Source organism: Somniosus microcephalus, chromosome 2 (genome assembly GCF_052327205.1).
Source record: "Somniosus microcephalus isolate GS21.2 chromosome 2, FLI_Smic_1.0, whole genome shotgun sequence".
Classification (NCBI taxonomy): Eukaryota; Metazoa; Chordata; class Chondrichthyes; order Squaliformes; family Somniosidae; genus Somniosus; species Somniosus microcephalus.
In genome coordinates, this window is record NC_140988.1 from 215,522,998 (window position 1) to 215,547,111 (window position 24,114).

Consider the following 24,114-nt stretch of genomic DNA (forward strand, 5'->3'; position numbering starts at 1 on the left):
AACGTGCTATCCATGATGTCTGCATCATCCCTCTCTTTTATGAAAATAGGTGCAAAGTATTCATTAAGAACCCTACCCATGTTTTCTGCCTCAACACACAGGTTAACTTTTTGGTCTCTAATAGGCCTACTCTTTCTTTAGTTATCCTCATGCTCTTTATGTATTTATGTATTTATAAAACATCTTTGGATTTTTCTTGATTTTACTTGCCAACATTTTTTCATGCCCTCTTTTTGCTTTCCTAATTTCCTTTTTAATTTCACCCCTGTACTTTCTATACTCCTCTAGGCTTTCTGCAGTATTTAGCTCTTGGTATCTGACATAAGCTTCTCCTTTTTGCCTTATCCTACCCTGTATGCCCCTTGACATCCAGGGAGCTCTAGATTTGGGAGTCCCACCCTTTTTCATATTTGCTCTGAACCCTCACTATCTCCTTCTTGAATGCCTCCCACTGCCCTGAAACTGATTTACCTTCAAGGAGCTGTTTCCAGTCCACTTTGGCTAAATCACATCTCAGCTTAGTAAAATCAGCCTTTCCCCAATTGAAAACTTTTACTTCTGGTCTATCTTTGTCCTTTTCCATAACTACACTAAATCTAACTGAATTATGATCACTACCACCAAAATACTCTTCCACTGATACCCCTTCCACCTGCCCAGCTCCATTCCTTAAAACCGAGTCCAGAACCGCCCCCTCTCTTGTTGGACTTGCTACACACTGGCTAAAAAAGTTCTCCTGAATGTATTTTAAGAATTCTACACCCACTATACCTTTTACACTGCTTCTATCCCAGTTAATATTAGAGTAGTTGTAATCCCCTACTATTGCTGCCCTATTGTTTGTGCACTTCTCAGAAATTTGCCTACAAATTTGCTCTTCTATCTCCCTCTGACTATTTGGGGGTTTATAGTACACGCCCAGCAGTGTGATTGCCTCTTTTTTGTTCTTCAGTTCAATCCATTTGATGATCCTTCTAACATATCATCCCTCCTCACAGCTGTAATTGTTTCTTTAACCAATATTGCGACCACCCCTCCTTTTGTTTCCCCCCTCCTTTTGTTTCTCCCTCTCTATCTCATCTGAAAACCATGGGCGTGACCTTGCCAACCCTGGAGAGGCGGGTATGGAGGCGGGACTGCTGGGAAAATGGCAGAATTTGGGAGCGGGTGCCCATCCCGCCCCCAACCCACCTCCGTGCCATCTTGCCAGGAGGTGGGTAGCTGTCCCACGCTGGGTCCCATCTCCTTGGAGGCGGGAAGGGATTACAGCCACTTAACTGCCTGTTAACAGGTAGTTAACAGGCAGATAAGAGGATTATCCCCATTTTGCCCACACAAGTGCGGGCTTCCCAAAGGCTCCAAAACCCGCAAGGGTCACCAAGGCGAGTAGTGGATCTGCGGGGGTCGGAGGGGTCCAAAAGTGTGCTGTGGAGGTAAGTGATGGGTGCAAGTGTGGAGAGGTGAGTATCTAAGGTAAGTGGAACGTGTTAGAAACAGTGTACTTACCTTTGTTTCTTCCTGCAGGCTTTAGTCGGTGGATATGCAGAGAGTCTCGCGCCTCTGCGGTAGAGATGACAGATGGCCATTGCATTCTCCAATGCCACAACCATCTCATTTCTGCAAAAGAAAGAGGTTTGATGAGGTCTTGAATTCAAGACCTCATCAAACTACAGAAAATGTCAGTGTTTGACAGCTTCACAGAGCTGTCAAACGATGCCAATTCATCTGTTAAAAATATTTGACAGATGAAACGTCATACGTTGACATTCTCTGACATTCTCTGCAACCAGCTTTCCCTTAATTGGCCTGCTAAGCCAGCTGGGCGGGCTTAACAAGGTCGATCAAGTGTGTAGTGGTGCTTCGTAATTTCCAAACATGCAGCCACTGAGCTTTGAGGCTTTAGCAACGAGTAGACGCGTGTCGAAATAAAACGTTCCAAACCATAACTTTATCTTTAAACTGTTTACTGTAACACCTTACAAACAGAATTACAAAGCAAAACACGTTTAAACGCACACGGTCAAAAACTGTATTGCTCCAGCCCTCAAAGCTTCTGCCTTCTCCAGCCTCGTGGTGCTTAAGCTGTAAAATGGCTGGATACCATGTGACAAGCTTAAGGACTGTACCATTGTAGCAAGAATAGAGGGGGTCACTCAGCCTATACTATTGTAACAAGAAAAGAGGGGGTTTCTCAATACAATAAGTCAGTCAGGTAAATTAACTGTATTATACTATTTAACCAATATTTTAAAGTATTTTCTTTCTTAAACTTTCATGACTCTTACATTCCGGCCCCTAATTGACTAGGCACATGAAGCATATCAATTACTCAAACATTCTTAAGAGTCATAAACTAATGAGTTCAACATATTTACAATATAAATGTCCACTTTTTTTTGTTCAGGAACCTTTCACGCTGCTTCTTGTAGCAGGCAGAGCTTTGTGATCGGTCTTTCCAGGGTACTGGTCTTGGTTTGCAAACAAACGTGACGAACAACGCCTCTGGAGTCTGGCATGGTCTTAATTATTTTTCCCATCAACCAAGAATTTCTAGGGGCTGAATCATCCACGATTAAGATGATGTCTCCGGCAATGAAGTTCCTCTTTACTTTGGACTATTTTTGACGCTCCTGTAGCAGAGGTAAGTATTCTCTTGTCCATCTGGTCCAGAAAAGGTCTGACATATACTGAACTTGCCTCCACTTCCGACGTGCATACAGATCTTTTTTGAAGACTCCCGGGGGCATGACTGGCTGTGTTTTCAACAACAACAGGTGGTTCGGGGTCAGGGCTTCGAGGTCATTGGGATCATCAGATGTCTTAGTTATCGGTCGGTCATTAATGATGGCTTCAACCTCACACAGAATGGTTTGAAGTCCCTCGTCGTCAAGCACTTGCAGCTTCAGTACAGAACTGAGTAGTTTTCTTACGGTGCGTATCTGTCTTTCCCAGACACCTCCATGGTGGGATGCAGCTGGTGGATTGAAGATCCACTTAATTCCTGTTTGCATCATGGCTTCCTGTATTTTAAGCTGATTCCAACCTTCAATAGCTTCCCGTAGTTCTCTCTCTGCTCCGACAAAATTAGTGCCATTATCAGAACGCATAATGGACACCTGTCCTCTTCTACAGACAAAGCGCCGCAGGGCGTTAATACAGGAATCAGTGTCAAGCGTGTGTGCCACCTCAATATGAACTGCTTTGATGGTCAAACAAGTGAAAAGCACACCATATCTCTTGACAAGGCTCCGTCCTCGCTTTACCTCGAAAGGCCCAAAATAGTCCACCCCTACGTTTGTAAATGGGGGCTTGTCTGGTAACACAAACGGTCTTCAGGCAGGTCTGCCATTTTCTGCTCCCCAGCTCTAGTTTGTAACCGTCTACAAACAATGCATTCAGAGAGTATTTTTCTTATTACAGAATTAGCTCCTGGAATCCAGTATCTTTGTCTTAGCTTCGCAAGCACGTGGTTCCTCCCACTGTGTCCAATACTCTGGTGTATATGCTGAAGAATGAGAGTAGCAACCTGGAGGTCCTTAGAAAGGATAGCAGGATGCTTGGCCTCCTCTGGCATAGCAGATTTGTTTAGTCGCCCTCCCACCCTCAGTACTCCATCTTGCAGTGTAGGGTCCAGCTTGTAGATATGACTACCTTTCTTGATTGGAGTATTTCGCTGTAAAGCTTCGATTTCTTCTGGATATCTTTGTCTTTGACTGAAGCAAACTATCTCCATCTCAGCCTTGGCCAAATCCTCCACGGTCAATGAATTCTTACCCAATGTGGTCTTGTGCTGGTGCATATATTGCTGTAGAAGCATTCTCTGCTTATCAGGGTTACTTTCAGACTGATGGATAGTGGCTCGATACTCTTTTCTCTTACCGCTCAGGTGTAGCAGCAACTCTTTCAACCTTAGAAACCATGCAACTGCTTTCCTCAACTGGTGCCATCCTGAGAAATCGTTAACAAGCTTGTTCATTGTGTCAAAGTTCTCTTTCGTATCCAAGTTTCACTCCTCATGAAGTTTTCAGCCTTCAATCCCCATGAGGCTTGATCTGCTGGGTTTAATGAGGTGTTTACATACCTCCATTGAGATGGTTGTGTAGCTTCTCTAATGGATGAGATTCTGTTTGCTACGAAGGTCTTGAAGCGTATCTTCTCATTCTCTATATACTTCAGCACCGTCGTGCTATCCGTCCAGAAGACAGATTCTTCTAGTGGGAGCTGTAACTCTTTCCGCATCACCTTGTCAACTTTAACTGCAACAACCGCTGCCGTCAACTCCAGTCTCGGGATGGTGACCTGCTTCAGCGGAGCCACCCTGGATTTCCCCATGAGGAAGGAACAATGTTTCTGGCCCTTTTGATTTGTCAGCAAGAGGTAAGTAGCCGTGCCATAGCCGTCCTCACTGGCGTCCGAGAAATGATGTAGTTGAGCCGTCTTTGTAACTCCAAAACTCACAGGCCTGATGCATCTGCTGACATTGAAGCTAGAAAGTTGTTGCAAATCTGTCAACCGTCTGAGCCATCTCTGAGCTTGACCTTCTGGGGTATCTTCATCCCAACCTCTCTTGTCTCTACACGGCTCTCGTAGGATCAGCTTTACCGGCAGAATGAGTGGTGCCAGGAATCCAAGAGGGTCATAGGTGGAACTGACCACGGAGAGAATCCCTCGTCTTGTGGATGGTCTTTCGTTCACCATTATTCTGAAGTTGAACGTGTCTGACTCAATGCACCATTGTACACCAAGAGCTCTCTCGATAGGAAGGACATCGTGGCTCAGGTCCAGATCTTTGACTTCAGTGGCCCTTTCCTTTTCTGGGATAGAAGCTAGAACTGCTCTGCTGTTGCTTATCCACTTAGTCAGATGGAATCCTCCATTCGAACACAGAGTTCTAAGGTCTCTTGACAGTGCAATGGCACCGTCTTCTGTTGACACGGACTTCAGACAGTCATCGACGTAAAAGTTTCTGAAGATTGTCTCCACAGCCTCTGATGGTGCTTTGCCTTTGCCATCTTCTGCAGTTTTTCTGAGAGCGTAGCTTGCACAGCTGGGAGATGATGTGGCTCCAAACAAGTGTACAGCCATTCTACATTCCACCATAGCTTGACTAACGTCGCCATCTGGCCACCAAAGGAAACGCAGAAGATCAGCATCTTCATCAGGGATTCTGACTTGGTAGAACATTGATTCTATATCTGCCATCATGGCAACGAGCTCTTGTCTAAACCTCGTCAAGACGCCAATGAGGGTATTAGTAAGATCAGGACCTTGAAGCAGCTGGTCATTCAGTGACGTTCCTCTGAATGAGGTGGTGCATTCAAACACTACACGGATCTTTTTCTTCTTTGGGTGATACACACTGTGATGAGGAATGTACCAGACCCTTCCATCGTCTCTGTTCAACTGTTCCTCGGGCACTTTTACAGCATAGCCTTTCGCTATGGTGTTTCTCATGAAGCCTTTGTAGTCTTCGTGAAAGTCGGGGTTCTTGTTCAGCTTTCTCTTTAGACTGATGGCGCGCTGCTCTGCTATGCAGCGATTGTTCGGCATCTTCGTGGTCTGTCTTCTCAGTGGCAAACCAATATGATAGTGGCCATCAATGAACTGTGTAGACCTTGTCATCAAATCCATGAACTGCTGGTCTTCTTGTGACATCTCTGTCTTTTCCTCACAGCTGCGTTCTGAAAAGTCTGCGTTGAACTGCTGTATCAACAGCTCTTCAATGCTTGCGATAGAGACACGATTAACTGTTACATTTTGTCGTTGCTCCTTGTTCGACTTGTTGCCATCATCTCTCCTTACCGGTCCATTGACTACCCATCCAAGGGCTATCCTGACTGCGTAGGGTCCGTCATCCTTGCTGTTTATCACCTGCCATGGCTCCATAGTTTTGTAGGCACTGGTTCCAATTAATAGGCCAATTTCTGCTTCAATATATGGGAGACGCACCTTTTCCAGGTAAGGCCATCTCTCCACATCCTTCTGCAGGGCTAAGTTCCCTATTTTAACAGGAATCTCCCTCTGTGTGAAAACATTAGGCAGGTCTATGAAGTCCTTCTCTTCAAGTCCACACACTTCTAAGTCTGACAGGATATAACTTTGCATTGACTTCTCATGACCCATGGTGCGTAATAGGATTTCTGTTCTTCTGCCTCTAACGTTCCGCTGTCGCATGAGAGATTCTGTGCAGAACGTTGCTGAACTACCTGGATCCTTGAAGGCGTAAGTCTCCACAAACTTCTCACTCCTCTTAGACTTGATCTTTACAGGTACGATGGCAAGAATACAATCACTGTCACCGGCCCCAGTGAATCCACAAGTCTCTGGTTCTAGCGACACCAGAGCACTTGAAACAACCTTCTCGTCGGTATTGTTTTCTTCACTCTTCTTAGAGACTTGTTCTTCTTTGTGGATATGCAGCAGACTGGGATGTTTCCGAGTGCACTCTCTGCATGTTGTTCTTTGCTTACAGTTTCTACTCAGGTGCCCCTGAGAGAGACATCCAAAACATAGGCCATTGTACTTCAGAAATTCGATTCTGTCTTTATGTGACTGTGCTTTGATGTCACTGCAGAAATCCAATGTATGATTCTTCTGGCAGAATAAACATGGCTTCTGAAAGGCATTAGCAGGCGTCACTGTGCTGCTCTTTTTGGGAGATGAGTTCTGAGACTTTTCTTCCCCAGCCTGAGTGACGATAGTTGCAAAGCTGCTTCCCCTGGAACCACCTTTCATGAGAGTCTTTGATTCAGCAGGCTTGGCTTTCACTCTTCCATCAGTAGTCGGGCTGACATCCTGGATGTTTCCAAACAATGGGTCCCTAGCAATTTTAGCCTGTTTGTCTATGAAATTCACTAAGTCTGCAAACCTGGCTCTACTTTTCCGTCTCTCCATTATCTCAAAGGCTGTTCTTCTCCATTGTTCTCTCATCCTGTAAGGAAGCTTAGAGATGATGATTCTCATAGTCGTAGGATTGTCCATCTCTTCCATGAATTCAACATCCTCCATGGTGTTGCGACATCCTATGAGAAAAAGAACATATGTGTTCAATGCCTCCCCGTCCTCCGATCTGATCTGTGGCCACTTGATAGCCTTTTCAATATATGTAGTGGCTATCTTCAGCTCGTTACCATAGTGCTCCTGCAGCAACTTCCTGGCTTCTATGTATCCCCGGTCCGGTCTCATGTGTTCACAGCTTCTGACCAGGTCTTGTGGTTTACCACTGGTGTACTGTCCCAGGTAGTACAACTTATCACTGCTGCTCTCTGTTTTGGAGTCAATGGCTTGTTCGAAGGATCTGATGAAGGGCTTATACTTGAGTGGGTCGCCTTGGAACACTGGTATGTCTCTTTGAGGGAGTCGAAACAGATTCTGTTGTTTTACAAGCATCTCTGTAATTTCGTTCTGACGTTGCATCACTCGGTATAGGCTTCTCCCTGTGTCTTCAGGCCTCTGGTGGTCATCAGCAGGGTCTAGTCTAGACCGTCTGACGTCTGGGGTAGCATCACGTGCTCCTGTTAGTGGAGAGGCCTCTCTTCCACGCTGTAATGTCAGGAGATGGCCTTCAGACTCTCTTTTAACTCTTGAAGGTGCCCTGGATCCAACTCTGTGTGACAACATTGACTGGCAGTATTCATTCATGCCATCCTGTGAGCCTTCATAATCTTCATACACACTCAACTTGGCATCTGAGACCGCAATAGCTGTTTTTAGCTCCAGCTGTTCTTTCTTTGCCTGCAGTTGGGCCTGTTTGGCCTGCAGTTGGGCCTCTTGGGCCTGCAGTTGGGCCTCTTGGGCCTGCAGTTGGGCCTCTTCCTGTTCAAGAGCTTGCTTCTCCACTAAAGATGCTGCGCGCGCCATCAACGCTGCCCGTTCAACCTCCTCTCTCATGCGTCGCGACAAGCATGTGGTAGAAGCGACTGACCTGTGTCCAGAAACAGAGCTACCTTCTTTTCGATTTTTGCTCAGTCTGGCTGAAGTCTCTGAAATGCTATCATCTTGTCCGACTTCATCGTCATCTTTATCTTTCTCTGCTGTATCAGCATCTTGACGAATCTTTAACATCCACTGTTCTGTGGCCTTGACATAGTCCTTAATGCTGGATGACTTAAGATCAAACCAGTTGTGCTGATCAGCGTTTCCCTTTTCTTCAGACAGAAGTGCTAATACATCTTCATTGAGTACATTAAATTCTTCATGCAACTTGGAGAAATCATAATGCATTATGTCTTCAACTTTCTTAATATTAGCATTATCTTCCATGAGACAATCAATTATCTTCATTTTTCCAGTTATCTGAGCTAATTTAGCCCTCCTTGCACCTATGCTTCTATGTAACTTCTCTTCCATTGCCTTTGGGGTGAGCTTTACTTCCCTCTTTTGGCCAACAATCCTTCTGGCTGGGGGAAGCTCCTCACGGCTCCATAAGGCCTCGGCCATTTTACCCGCAGCTCTTATTTAGCTTCTCAATAGAATGAACAAGGCAAGTAACAGTCACTGTACCTTCGCTTTCTTATATTGTCGTCTGGCTCCGTGACCATTCATGTATACGTTCGCCGACAATTCCATCCTTTCCTTCTTAGGGAGCTAGTTTTTGACTAATGTAGTGGCGCTTCGTAATTTCCAAACATGCAGCCACTGAGCTTTGAGGCTTTAGCAACGAGTAGACGCGTGTCGAAATAAAATGTTCCAAACCATAACTTTATCTTTAAACTGTTTACTGTAACACCTTACAAACAGAATTACAAAGCAAAACACGTTTAAACGCACACGGTCAAAAACTGTATTGCTCCAGCCCTCAAAGCTTCTGCCTTCTCCAGCCTCGTGGTGCTTGAGCTGTAAAATGGCTGGATACCATGTGACAAGCTTAAGGACTGTACCATTGTAGCAAGAATAAAGGGGGTCACTCAGCCTATACTATTGTAACAAGAAAAGAGGGGGTTTCTCAATACAATAAGTCAGTCAGGTAAATTAACTGTATTATACTATTTAACCAATATTTTAAAGTATTTTCTTTCTTAAACTTGCATGACTCTTACAAAGTGAAAATAGCGTGGGTTGGCCACAAATCGATAGAGGCGGGACATCGACCCGCCAAGCAGCAGTCCCGCCTCCAACGCACCCCCATTGGCAAAATCACCCCCTATGTAACCAGGAATGTTGAGCTGCCATTCCTGCCCTTCTTTCAGCCATATTTCAGTAATAGCTATGATATCATACTTCCACGTGTCTATCTGTGCCCTCAGCCCATCTGCCTTATTCACTAGACACCTTGCATTGAAGTATATACCATTAAGCACTGCCAAACTTGTTTGTTGTCTATGTTCTAGCATTTGTTTCCTCTGCCTTCCAAACTCACTTACTAATTTAGTGCCTTCCATTTCCAGCTTTGCTTCTCTCCTTTCCAAATCTACGCTCAGGTTCCCATCCCTCTGCCAAGCTGGTTTAAACTCTCCCCAACAACACTAGCAACCCCCCCTCCTACGAGGATATTGGTCCCGACCCTGTTGAGGTGCAACCCGTCCGGCTTGTACAGTCCCACCTCCCCCAGAACCGGTCCCAATGCCTCAGGAATCTAAAGCCCTCCCTCCTGCACCATCTCTCCAGCCACACATTCATCTGTTCTATCCTCCTATTTCTGTACTCATTAGCACGTGACACCGGGAGTAATCCAGAGATTACAATCTTTGAGGTCCTGCTTATTAATCTCTTTCCTAGCTCCCTAAAATCTGCCTGCAGTACCTCATCCCTCTTTTTACCTATGTCATGGGTACCAATATGGACCACGACTTCTGGCTGTTCACCTTTACCCCTCCCCCCCTCAGAATGCCCTGCAGCCGCTCAGTGACATCCTTGACCCTGGCACCAGGGAGGCAACATACCATCCTGGAGTCACGCCTATGGCCACAGAAACGCCTGTCTGTTCCCCTAACTATTGAATCCCCTATCACTATTGCTTTCCTGACCTTCCTCCTCCCCCCTGTACAGCTGAGTCACCCGTGGTGCTGTGGACTTGGCTCTGTCTGCACTCCCCAGAGGAACCATCACCCTCATCAGTATTCAAATACCAGTTAGAGAGTGAGATGCACTCAGGGGACTCCTGCACTACCTGCCTGGTCCTCCTTGTCTGTCTGGCGGTCACCCATTCCCTCTCTGCCTGCAAGCTCTTAAGCTGCGGGGTGACAACCTCCTGAAAAGTGCTGTCCACGTAGCTCTCTGCCTCGCGGATGCACTGCAGTGACGCCAGCCACTGCTCAAGTTCTGAAACCCGGAGCTCGAGCTCCTCCAGATGACAACGCTTCCTGCACATGTGGTTGTCCAGGGAACGAGAAGCATCCTGGATTTCTCACATGGCACAGGATGTGCATTCGACGGCCCTGCCATGCCTCTATTTATTAGGCTACTATCTAAACTTCTTAGTTTAACCCACTGGTCTAACTTAGAGAAAAAAGACAAAATTATTTACTCAAGTTTTACAAGATCCACTGAGATACGAAAAGCAAAGAACCTAAATATTAGATATCTAGATACTTAACTTAGAGTCCTCAGGTTCTGTGGCTCCACTCTTCCTTTAGAGTTGGACGGAGAAACCGCCTTCCTCCTCTCCACCGAATTCCTACTATCACCAAATTCTTTCACTCTGCTTATGATCCACTCTGATTGCAATTCACCCAGCTCTGTCTCCAAGCTCTGTGCTCAAGCTCTCGTCCCTTCCTGACCCAAATCAAACTGGTCGACTTACTGCCGCATTCCCATGCCGCCGCCATATTTCTCAGGGCTGTCTGCTGGGCGACCCTGGCACCCATAATGAGACAGGACCATCATGAATCCAGATATACAGAGGTCCAGATCCAATTTTAGGGAAAAGTGTGCATCATGGATGCTTGCTCAATAAAACTTGGTGGGCAAAAGAGGCCCAAAAAGGTAAAAGTATTGAAATTATTTTTGTGGGGCCAGAAGGAGCAGGAGTGCTCCTCCGGGTTCCACCAGAATGATGTGAGCCACTCACTCCCTGTGATTGGCCCCCAAACTCTGGACTTGCATTTCTGCCAGCTGGGTCAGCCGCTAGGCTGCCTGATATTGTGCTGGCTCAGAGCTAGTGAGCCGCAGCAGGATAGCCATTTGGGGCGTGCAGCCCACCATATGTATGGTAATGGCACTGCAGGCATTGGGCAGCTGACCCACCTGCTCTGCCGGCTGACCATCCGATAGTTAAAATCTCCCCTTAAATGTCTCACTGTGTCATACCTGATTATTGTCTCACCATTTCAGAATTTGAACCAAATTCAAAAAAAGTAAGAAAAAAGCCGAATAATGCATTACTTAAATATCCATAGCATAAACAAAATAGTAAGTAGCAATGATATCCAATAATTTAGCCAGTCCTTTATGTAAATTCTTTTTTATTCTACTTACTTCAGTTTGGTAAATTTTACAACATTCTAGGCCTTGATGGGACCAACTGGACATGAGCTTGGGCTAAACCACAGTAAAATCTGCAATACACCCAGTGACCCACAAAGACAAGACACTGCTGTATATACTTTTATAACTCTACTGCAGAGAGTAAACCTAACACTCTACTTTCCATTGGACTGTAAAATCAAGCAGTTATTTTCCTAGCACAGTGCCTACAGCAATTTATTTCCCTGCAGTTTATGGAGGTGGGAAATTTTTTAACGAAGACATTGAAGACCACGGAGAGGGAAATTGTACGGGGTGCAAAATGGGCGCCCGACCCAAACCCACCTCATTCCCGCTGGGCAGCTTAGGTTAAACTGAAATAACAACAGAAAACGCTAGAAAAACTCAGCAGGCCAGGCAACATCCATGGAGCGAGAAACAGAGTTAACGTTTCAGGTCGAAACCCTTCTTCAGAACTGAGGGAAAAAAAGGCAGGAAATGAAACATTAAAAGGCCAGTTTGGGGGCTGGGAAATGGGGGAGGGGGTGAAAGAACAAAAAGGAAGGTCTGGGAGGTGAAGAGACATTAAGAGATATTCAAGATGAGACGAGATAGTAATAGGACAAGTAGACAAAAGATGGCTCTAGATGAAGTGTGAAATGCGCTGGCAGAATGAGAGACAGCTGCCATGTGGGAGAGAAAAAAAGGAAAAGGCACAAACCAAAGGTGTGGATAAAAAATATATAAAAATATAATGGGGGCCGAGGTTATGATCTGAAATTGTTGAACTCAATATTGAGTCCGGAAGGCTGTAAAGTACCTAATTGGAAGATGAGGTGCTGTTCCTCGAGCTTACGCTGAGCTTCCGTGGAACAATGCAAGAGGCCGAGGACGGTGAGGTCTGAGTGGGAATGGAGCGGTGAATTGAAATGACAGGTGACCGGAAGCTCGGGGTCACCCTTACGGACTGAACGGAGGTGTTCCGCAAAGCGGTCACCCAATCTGCGTTTGGTCTCCCCAATGTAGAGGAGACCACATCGTGAGCAGCGAATACAGTATACTAGATTGCAAGAAGTACAAGTAAATCGCTGTTTCACCTGGAAGGGGTTAAACTGAGCTGCTTCACTCCATACATCAAAATTGATTTTGAAAAAAGTTGGTTATAAAGTGAAATATTTACACCTTGTGTTACAGTTCATTACTATATTTTGAATCTCAGGGAATACAGAGAAAACGCACTTCAAGAAGCGTATAAGAAAGCAAGGACTCCAGAAGAGGCTGAAGCCATTTTGAAAAAATATTCACAGAGATTTATCATCAGCGAAGCTGTTCTTGAAAACTTGGAGATGCCAAAATTCCTGGAGAGAAGTCAATCTGTGGATTCAGATAGTCCATCCTCACCGACAAAAGATCCTAATTCACTTAAATACTTACGACAGCAATCATTGCCTATCCAAAAATATACTGCCACAGTTGAAGCAGTGATCATTCCCAGCAGCCAATCCCAGACTAACTTTTCTGCAGTAGTAACATCCCCGGCCAGAACTGTTGCCTCCAAGGCAGTGCCTATGTTCACCCCCAAGCCTTATTCACAACCAAAAGATTCACAGACGGTGCTGAAATCATTTAAGGTAAGAAGGAAATGTTGAAGCCAAAGTCTTTGATCTTTACACTTGTGGACTGACCACTATTTAGACATTAGTCTCTACATTACATAAAGACAGTTATTAAATAGAGTCAATCCATGGAGAAGATTCCCTCTGTAGGCTATGTGTAATAAAATAAAAAGAAAGACTTATATCGCCTTTCATGACCAAAGCGCTTTATAGCCAATGAAGTACTTTTTGAAGTGTGGTCACTGTTGTAATGTAGGAAATGCGGCAGCTAATTTGCGCACAGCAAGCTCCCATAAACAGCAATGTGATAATGATGAGATAATCTGTTTTAGTGATGTTGATTGAGGGATAAATAATGGCCAGGACACCGGGGTAATTCCCCTGCTCTTCTTTGAAATAGTGCCATGGGATCTTTTACGTCCACCTGAGAGAGCAGACGGGCCCTCGGTTTAATGTCTCATCAGAAAGACAGCATCTCTGACAGAGCAGCACTCCCTCAGTACTGCACTGGACTGTAAGCCTAGATTTTTGTGCTCAAGTCTCTGGAGAGGCCCACAACCTACTGAACCATGACTGGCACTGTAAGCCTGTTCTTCATAAATGGGTGTACAATTGTATTATGTCAGGATATATATTAATGACCTGGACTTGGGTATACAGGGCATAATTTCAAGGTTTGCGGATGACACAAAACTCGGAAACGTAGTAAGCAACAAGGAGAATAGTTTCCAGTGGCAGAAGGGTCGGTAAACAGAGGACACAGACTTATGGTGATTGGCAAAAGAACCAGAGGCGACTTGAGGGAACATTTTTTTATGCAGCGAGTTATTGTGATCTCGAATTTACTGCCTGAAAGGGTGGTGGAAGCAGATTAAATAGTAACATTCAAAAGATAATTAAATAAATACTTGAAGGGAAAAAATTTACAGGGCTATGGAAAAGAACAGGGGAGTGGGATTAACTGGATAGCTCTACCAAAGAGCCGGCACAGGCATGATGGGGTGAATGGCCTCCTTATGTGCTGGATCATTCTATGATATCCAAGATCACACCTGCCAGTGCCCTCTAGCACTCACTCCACTGGAATAGGTGACTGTAGTGGGAGGGCACGTCATTTGCACCACAGCAGCAGCTCAAGTGCCAGCCAGCCCTATGTTGCCAGAAACTCCAGATAAGTATACATTTTTGAAAGTGTTGCCTCATAAATAGTTTGTATCACCATTCACAGCAAAGAAGAAGTGAATGTTGATACAAACTGCTGTTGATTAACCATCTTGATTCCATGGAAGTTAGAACAAAATTATGGAATCATAGAATATCACAGCATAGAAACAAGTCATATGGCCTGAACAAAATTATGGAATCATAGAATATCACAGCATAGAAACAAGTCATATGGCCCATCAGTTCTGTGCTGATGTTTTTCTCCACATCAACCACCTAATATATACCTATTCGCATGCGCAGGTGATCCTCAGCTATTGTACAATGGCTACCTGTCATCTCAATAGAGTTTGCAACAGAAAGCATCTATGCAAACAACAGATACATCAAGTAACCACATTTGAGATCCCTTCTTTGAACTGAAACAGATTTAAAAACCATTTGCATTTGGCATAAATAAGTGTAATTTCATTTAGAAAAGATCTTGCATTTATATGGCCAGGCAACATCTGTTTGACCCGAAACGTTGACTCTATTTTCTCTCCACGGATGTTGCCTGGCCTGCTGAGTTTTTCCAGCATTTTCTGTTGTTATTTCGGATTTCCAGCATCTGCAGTATTTTGCTATCGTTCTTGCATTTATATAGTGACTTATAATACTTTGCATCAGTGCTTACCAAGGAAGAGAACTTTGCCAAAGCTATGGTAAACGAGGAAGTTGCTGGGATACTGGATGAGATAAAAATAGATAAAGTGGAGGTAATAGAAAGGTTGGCGGTAAAGTGGATAAGCTACGCAGTCTGGATAGGGATGCATCCTAGGTTGCTGAGGGAAATAAGGGTAGAAATTGCGGAGGTGCTGGCCACAATCTTCCAGTCCTCCTTAGATACAGGGGTGATGCAAAAGGACTGGAGGATACACCCTTGTTCAAAAAAGGGAAATAGGATAAACCTGGTAAATACAGGCCAGTCAGTTTAATGTCGGTGATGGGGAAGCTTTTAGAAACAACAATCCAGGAGAAAATTAACAGCCACTTGGACAAGCATGAACTAATAAAGGAGAGCCAGCACAGATTTGTTAAGGGCAAATCATGTTTGATTAAATTGATTGAGTTTTTTGATGAGGTAACAGGGTGGATGAGGGCAACGCAGTTGATGTTGTGTATATGGACTTCCAAAAAGCATTTGATAAAGTAGCACATATTAGGCTTGTTAGCAAAATTGAAGCCCATGGGATAAAAAGAGCAATAGCAGCACGGATACAAAATTAGCTAACGGATAGAAAACAGAGAGTTGTGGTGAATGGTTGTTTTTCGGATAGGAGGAAGGTATACAGTGGAGTTCCCAAAGTTTCTGTACTAGATCCACTGCTGTTTTTGATATACATTAATGACTGGGACTTCGAGATACAGGGTACAATTTCAAAATTTGCAGATGACACGAAACTTGAAAGTGTATTAAACGGTGAGGAAGATAGTAATACACTTCAAGAGCACATAGACAGGCTGGTGGATGAGTGGGCACATGGCAGATGAAATTCAACACAGAAAAGTGTGAGGTGATACATTTTGTTAGGAAGAATGAGGAGAGACCATACACACTAAATGGTACAATTCTAAAGAGGGCGTAAGAAGAGAGAGAACTGGGGGTGCTTGTGCACAAAACTTTGAAGGTGGCAGGACAGGTTAACAAAGCAGTTAATAAAGTATATGGGATCGTGGGCTTTATAAATAGAGGCAGGGTACAAAAGCCAGGAAGTTATGCTAAACCTATATACTGTAAAACACTAGTTCGGCCCCAGCTGGAGTATTGTGTCCAATTCTAGGCACCACACTTTAGGAAGGACGTGAAGGCTTTGGAGAGGGTACAGAAGAGATTTACAAAAATGGTACCAGGGATAAGGGATTACAGTTATGTGGATAGACTGGAGAAGCTGGGGATATTCTACTTAGAGCAGAGAAGGCTAAGAGGAGATTTGATAGAGGTGTTTAAAATCATGAAGGGTTTACCACTCTTTCCAGTAGCTGAAGGGTCGATAGCCAGAGGGCACAGATTTAAGGAGATTGGCAAAAAAAAAAGGCGACATGAGGAAAAAAAGTTTTATGCAACAAGTGGTTAGGATTTGGAATGCACTGCTGATAGGTTGGTGGATACTGATTCAATAGCAACCTTCCAAAGGAAATTGAATAAATACTTGAAGGGAAAAAAATTGCAGGAATATGGGAAAAGAGCGGAGGAGTGGGACTAACTGGATTGCTCTTCCAGAGAGACTCGATGGGCCAAATGGCCTTTTTCTGTGCTGTGCTGTGCTATTCTATGATTCTATGATTCTAGTGCTGTCAAAATGTCTTAAAGTGCTTCACACTATCAATTACTTTTTTGGAATCACTGTTAGTTGGATTTGTAAAAAAAATTGATTTACAATTTTTTTGGCATTTAGGCTTTTTTATAAATAGTTTAGCGATGAACGAATTTACATGGTTTTGTATAAATTCCTATCTTACATTCTGTATACCACGGGAATTTTATCTGCATTGCGTTGACTGCCCTTTTCTAGTATGATAACTTTTAAAAATGTTTAGTTTTGTGTTTCAACAGTACTTTACAACTGAGGAATTAACATCTTTATTATTTTTCTTTATTATATATATAGAAAGATGGAAAGATTAGGATAAATGGAGAGACCAGCCCAACATTTACCAGAGTTGAAGAGAAGGAGTCCACATCTGCAATATCTGCTCCATCCCTTACCAAGTCACAGATGTTTGAAGGTGTAGCACGAGTGGACAATCCCCCATTAAAATCACAGATAGATAACAACAGCCATGTGTCCAGACCTGAACAGGTGGTTCCTTCTATCATAAGTGACCAACAAACTGAAGATACAGAGCAGGTTAGTACACACTCTACTTTTAGTAATCAGTGCCTCATGCCAGGGTACTACGGCACTGCCAGTAATTCTTTTACGACAATGCCAGATAAAGGTTACTCTTGAGAACAGTACTTGTAGGTGTTCTAAGTTATGATATTTAAGATAGTTAATACATTGTTAATTTACATTATTTATCTGTGAGTGTTCCCTGCTGGGAATCCTCGCTATATGTAGCTGATTTTAACCCCTGCCCTCGCCAGCCCATCGCTTACCTGACTTCCAGGGGCTGTTCCTGCGGATCCCTGGCCACGGCCACCTACCGCTAACTCTACCACTTAGCTAACTCCCGTCTGCCGGGCTTACGTCATTGGCACAAGATTTGAATGGGAGTTGAGCTTGGTATTGTAGTGTCCGCGTATCAATAACACACGGACTGCAGGAGAACGGTAATAACAGGTGTTTACTGAACAGAGGGTATGCTGGAACTGAAAGTACAGAAGCCTGCTACGGCTTTATATACAGGTGTGGTCACTGCCGGTACTACAGTATAAAAGCAGTTCTCTCTTAAAGGTACATACACAACAATTCCTCCCCTTTTAGATAAACAGTACATAACATTCATTTAACAATTAAATAATAACTCATTACAATTACAATTTTCTCTGTACTATATACATCAACTAAGTAATCATTTATAAATTCAGTCTTTGAGGAGGCTTCCTGATCCTGTCTGGATAGCGCCTTTCTCGAGTATCCTGTTCTTGCGGCGGAGTCGATTCTGGCTCATTGTCATTGGTTGGTTCGTCAGCTTCCAATACCACTGATTCTGAGGTAGACGCAATCTGTACTTCGGGTTCCTCACCAGGTGCGCATGCTCGTGGTATGGGTTTGACTTCTTCCTGTGACTCTAGAATCTGGTCAGCATGGCGTCTCACGATGCTCTCTCCAACGTCCACTGTGTACATTAGTGGTCCCTGCTGTGTGCATATCGTTCCTGGCTGCCATTTTTCTGTTCGGTAGTCGCGGGCCAAGACTGGTTGCCCTATCTTGAAGCTCCTGGTTGGCTTCTCATTGATGTGCTGGAATTGCTTATCCTCAACATCTCGTCTTATGTTTGGTTTGAGCAAATCCAGGCGACATCTTAACCTTCGGTTAAAGAACATTATGGCTGGAGCTTGGTTGGTGACTGCATGTGTCGCATTCCGGTAAGCAAACAAGAAATTATCCACCTTGTGTTGTAGTGGTATGTTGTCGTTATACATCGCCTTTATTGCTTTTTTAAAGGTCTGAACAAACCTCTCAGCCAATCCATTTGTGGCTGGATGATATGGGGCAGATGTGTAATGTTTTACCCCATTATTCCTCAAAAACCTCCGGAAATCCTCGGACACAAACTGTGGTCCATTGTCGGAGCAAATCTGTTCTGGCAAGCCATTCCTGGCGAAGGTGGTCCGTAGGACTGCAATAGTTTTCTCTGTGGTGGTGGAGGACATTTTGATGACCTCTGGCCATTTCGAATGTGCATCCACGGCGATTAAAAACATTGAGTCCATAAATGGACCAGCAAAATCAATGTGTACCTGTTGCCATGGAGATGAGGGCCACTCCCATGGGTGTAGCGGGGCCTGTGGTGGAGCGTTTTGGACTTTCTGGCATCCTGTGCATCTCTTGGTCATATCCTCGATTTCTTTATCGATTCCGGACCACCACACAAACGCCCTGGCTAGGCTCTTCATTTTTACCCCTCCCAGATGACCCTCATGAAGCTCATTGAGCACTCTATCTCTCAACTTGGGTGGAATTACCACTCGGGATCCACACATCAAGGTCCCCCGGCACACTGACAGCTGTTCTCTCCTTGGCGAGAATGCTGGCAACAGTGAGTCGCCATGTGCTGGCCATCCCTTCACCGTCAAATCATAGACCCGAGAGAGTGTCGGGTCATTTCGGGTTTCCTTCTCTATACTTGAGTTTGTAACAGGTAGACATTCGACTTTGGTCGAATGGAATATCTCAACAGGGTTCACTGCAGGTGCTTCCTCCACAGTAGGCAATGGCAGGTGCGACAGCCCATCAGCGTTTCCATGCTGTTTCGTACCCTTGTACTCTATGTCGTATTGATGTGCCCCTAGAAAAAGGGACCATCTTTGCAGCCGTTGCGCCGTCATCAACGGAACGCCCTTCTTTGGGTTAAAAATGGAGACAAGAGACTGGTGATCAGTCAGTAGGGTGAATTTCTGCCCAGGCAGATAGTGATTGAACTTCTTCACCCCCCACACCAGGCTGAGGGCCTCCCTGTCAATCTGGGCGTAGTTACGCTCGGCTGAGGTTAACGAGCGCGACGCAAAGGCTATTGGCCTCTCTGAACCATCAAGGAATTTGTGTGACAGCACCGCTCCAATGCCGTAGGAAGACGCATCACATGCCAACCGAATCGGTAGTGTTGGATTGTAGTGGGCCAATACTTCTTTTGAAGTGATCAGGCATTTACATTTCTGAAAGGCACGCTTACACTCATCACTCCATTTCCATGCTACTCCAGTTTGCAGCAGGGCATTCAGTGGGTGCAGAATTGTAGATAAATTTGGCAAGAACTTATGGTAGTAGTTCACCAACCCGAGGAACGACCTCAGTTGCGACACATTTTCCAGTGCTGGAGCCTTGACTACTGCCTCAGTCTTGTCTGGGGACTTATGTAACCCCTCTTCATCAATCATGTGGCCACAATACGAGATTTGTTTCCTGAAAAACTCGCATTTGGGGCGGTTGGCTCGTAGCCCATATTCTTGTAATCTAGTGAGCACCTGCTCCAGGTTGGCAAGGTGTTCAGTGTCATTTTCGCCCGTAACCAGGATGTCGTCCAAATAACACTGGGTCCCCGGGATCCCTTGCAGGACTTGTTCCATCGCCCTCTGCCAAATAGCCGGAGCTGATGCTACCCCGAATACCAGTCGGTTGTACTGGTAAAGAACTTTGTGAGTGTTTATCGTGAGGTATTTTCTAGATGCTTCTTCTACCTCCATTTGTAGATACGCTTGGGCCAGATCAATCTTCGTAAAGCGTTTCCCTCCAGATAGTGAGGCGAAAATATCTTCTATCCGCGGAAGTGGATATTGTACTGTGTGCAGGACTGGGTTCACAGTTACCTTAACGTCCCCACAGATGCGAACCTTCTTCGGCTCCCCAGGCGTGCTGCTCAATGATTTCTTCATTACAGGAATGATGGGTGTGGCCCACTCGCTCCAGTCCACCTTGGACAGCACACCCGAACGCTCCAGACTCTCCAGCTCTGCTTCGACGGCCGAGCGGATCGCGTATGGTACCGGTCTGGCCTTATAAAATTTTGGGTTTGCGTTATCTTCAATTTTTATCGTTGCCGTTACTCCTTTTAGAGTCCCAAGTCCTTGCTGGAACACCTCTTTCGCGTCAGCTAGAATTTTTGACAGTCGTCCAGGTGTGACGTCGTCATCCTTTTTGTCAGCCACAGTTAGCGCCTGAATGGAATGCCAATCCAATTGTATTTTTCAGATCCATTCACGTCCCAATAATGGTGGTCCTCCATCTTGTAGTATATAGAGATACAGTTTCTGTGTTTCCTTGCCGTTGTATTTAACGGGCACCCTTATTTTTCCTCTGGGGTAGACTTTTTGCCCCGTATATGTCTTCAATACAATGGACGTGTCCTTCAAGGGTATGTGTGAGAATAGCCACTCATAGTCTCATCGATTCATGACTGTTAGGGCTGATCCTGTGTCCAATTCCATCTTTACTTGGGACCCTGCTATCATGAGGGTGACCCAAATGGCTCGGTGATCCTCCTTTGTGATCACGTTGTGTAACTTTAGACAACTTAGCCTCCTGCTCCCGGAGTGATTATCACTCTCCTGATCTTCTGAACTACTGTCTGTCATTTTTTTTACTTTCTTGTACTTTTCCTTAGTAGTTCTTTTAGTGTTGGTTTTCTTTCCCGACCTGCAGACTCGTGCTATGTGTCCCACTTTTCCACATTGCCTGCATACTTTATCCTTAAACCAGCAGTCCTTCTGGTCATGGGTTGTTCTGCCGCAGCGATAGCACTTTTCTGCTCCATATGCCATTTTGTTGGTGCTATATTCTTGCGGTTTCTGTTGTATTTCCGCAGCTCCCCGTGCTGCTGCTTCGTAGGATACAGCCACGCTGAAAGCCTTTTCTAGCGTAAGGTCGTTTTCCGAAAGTAGTCGTTTCTGGGTTCCTTCACTCTGGAGCCCGCAGACAAACTTATCCCTTAAGGTATCTGCCAGTCCTGCTCCGAACTGGCAGTGCTTCGATAACTTGCGTAGTTCCGTAAGATAGTCAGCATTGCTCTCATCTTTGTGCTGGTTTCTTTTATGGAACTTGAATCTTTCTGCTATCAGCAGCGGTGTAGGGTTTAGATGTTCCTGTAAGATATTGACAATCTCTTCAAAGCTTTTCTCCATTGGTTTAGCTGGGGTAATTAAATTCCGCAATAGGCCGTACGTTCTCGCGCCCATCAAATTTAATAATACCGACGCCTTCTTTTCATCGGCCACCCCATTTGCCTTGCAGTACACTTCAATTCTTTTCACATACGTGGTCCAGTCTTCTATTTCATTGTCGAAAGCAGTGATACTGCCACTCTTCGGCATCTTGGGTGGTTTAAAATGGCACCTCCCGCGCTTTTCCTTCTTCCCCAATGGATTAAAATGGCGCCTCCCGCGCTTTTCCTTCTTCCCCTTGCTGCCAATGCTGCTCCTAGCATTCTAAATAGTAATGGCGGCGCCCCGCGGCTTCGGCGCATCTCTCTTTTGTTAGTTAAATTCCTTAGTTTTATTCTTCTTCGACGCTGTCCACTGCGCGTCTCTTTTCCTTCCCCTCTTTTATTTTCTCTAACGCTGCCCGGCTCTTGAGCACCGACCGCACCCTGTGCGCTCCACCCTCTCTCTCTCTTTTCCTTCCCGACGACGCTGCACGGCCCCCTTGCAGAGCCGCTCGATCGAGCTCAAGCCCGCCGCAGTCCGGAAGGGTCAGCTCACTACCTGCTACCAGCACGATTTGCTGGAACACCTTGACTGGGGAGCCAAGCCCAGCTCTCCACAGCTTCCCCTGCGATTCACTGAACTCCGATGGATCACTGGGCGGTTGCCCACGGTCGACACCCGTTGCTCTGGCTTCGACCTCCAAGAAGCTTCTTTTCAGGGATGGATCCCCGTGAGGTGATGCAGTACTGCAGGTGAGTTCGAACCTGCTCGTCGCCACTGTAGTGTCCGCGTATCAATAACACACGGACTGCAGGAGAACGGTAATAACAGGTGTTTACTGAACAGAGGGTATGCTGGAACTGAAAGTACAGAAGCCTGCTACGGCTTTATATACAGGTGTGGTCACTGCCGGTACTACAGTGTAAAAGCAGTTCTCTCTTAAAGGTACATACACAACAGGTATGTTTAAATGAGGCTTAAGAGTTAAAATGTCCTGGGCCTCACAACAGCGATGGGCGAGCCTGACACTCTCCCCGCCGGCTCCACGCTCACCCCTATCGGGGCTTATATGTTATGTGGCAGTTAAGTGCTGTTATGTTGATTCTGCTTCATAATAAATCTGTGGCTTTTTTTTCCTATAGGAGGAGCGAACTGAGACGCCAGTCACCATTACCACCAGTCAACAGCCAAGCACAGAGAAAGAATCTGATTTGAAATCCTGCTGCAATGAGACTGAGAAAGAGACAGTAAAAGATCCAGCACAAGAAGGTACTGTATGAGACTCATTTCAAATATTCATAAATAAGTCCCAGCTCTGTCTTGTGTCTTGCTATGACACAACTGATGTCAGACTTTCCGGAAGTCCGCTGTTTTCAACAGTCTTGCAAGTGAGAGGCTCAATGACAGTTAAAATGGCACTGTGATTTGGTAATCACATCATTATGTACAAACACAAGGTTCTGAAAATATGTGATCTAACTTGCTAGCTATGAAACTGCTTTTACACCCTGTCCTCGATCTTCTGGAGATCCAATGGGAAGCCAAGGAGTGACAAGTATGAATGCTTCCTGGGACAAACCCAAACAGAAGCTTTCTTAGAGGCTAGAAGCAAACCATTGACCATTGTGAGTCGTCCGTCACAAGAGTGGTCATTAATAGGCTTCTACAAAATTAATTGTTTCAGGTTGGAACAGTAATATGTGGAGAGTAACAGATAATTTTTGGGTATTTTTATGATCAAGCAAGTGATGTCTGCTCCAACTCCAGTTCCTTGTTATTTGTTTCATATGTTCCTCCATTTCCCTGCCCCAACTCTGCTTTAAGCTTTTGTTGTTTTTCTACCCCATACACTGTCCTCTTTTAGCAGGGATGAAGAGAGAGGCTGGATTCTGGTCTTTACTGTGATTGCTGTCAGTGCTGCCCAATACCAGCAGTCACAGTGTTCTAAAAGGAATAAGCCTCCTTGGAAATCCTTCCTCTGTGAATCTGCACGCTGTGGCTGCAGAATATTTGCTGATGTGAGTTAAGGCTAGAATTTAAAGACAGCCACCCCAAATTGGAGCCTCATGATCTCCCATGATAACTATTGAGTTGCCTGCTAATTACTAATAGCTGAAGATCATAGAATGTATTCCTACAGAAAGTATCTATTTACTCTGAAAGACAAATTCACTAATTCTGTTTTTATTTTATTGTAAAATATGAAGAAGATCATCATTGGAACATGGAAACATCGACCATACACATTGATCTATCAAACAATGTGGAGTTGGGCATAAGGAATATACTTGATTCCAAAAATCTAACCACTGATGAAGCCTGCTTAAATCCTGAGAAAGAGGAGCCAAATAACAGTGAACAGAAACAGCTTAAACAAGAGGTAGGCTTTGATTTAATCTAGCACACTGGTTTCAAAAGTTTCACTTTTTGTATATTTTCAATTTATTGCTTCATTGCATTATTATATTATAATGCAAAATTAAAGTTTAAAATTTTTTCTGGAAGCTTTGACATTAAAGTGATGATGCAGTTTGTAAAATAATTTCTAAATTATTACAGAGAGAGTGTGGGGCTGTATCACCA

General features: G+C 44.7%; 1 protein-coding gene across 13 annotated transcripts in view; it reads left to right on the forward strand.

Annotated features, from left to right (window-relative positions):
- LOC147123222 (LIM and calponin homology domains-containing protein 1-like) overlaps positions 1-24,114 on the forward strand; it is a 637,194-nt gene that overhangs the window by 522,912 nt on the left and 90,168 nt on the right. For 12 of the 13 annotated variants that reach the window (XM_085969296.1, XM_085969219.1, XM_085969256.1 and 9 more), the window contains 4 exons: positions 12,623-13,034; positions 16,835-17,074; positions 22,674-22,800; positions 23,739-23,911. In XM_085969296.1, coding sequence (XP_085825422.1) covers positions 12,623-13,034; positions 16,835-17,074; positions 22,674-22,800; positions 23,739-23,911 — 952 coding nt within the window. The remainder of the gene's footprint in view (positions 1-12,622; positions 13,035-16,834; positions 17,075-22,673; positions 22,801-23,738; positions 23,912-24,114) is intronic. The other variant, XM_085969236.1, reaches the window with a different exon arrangement.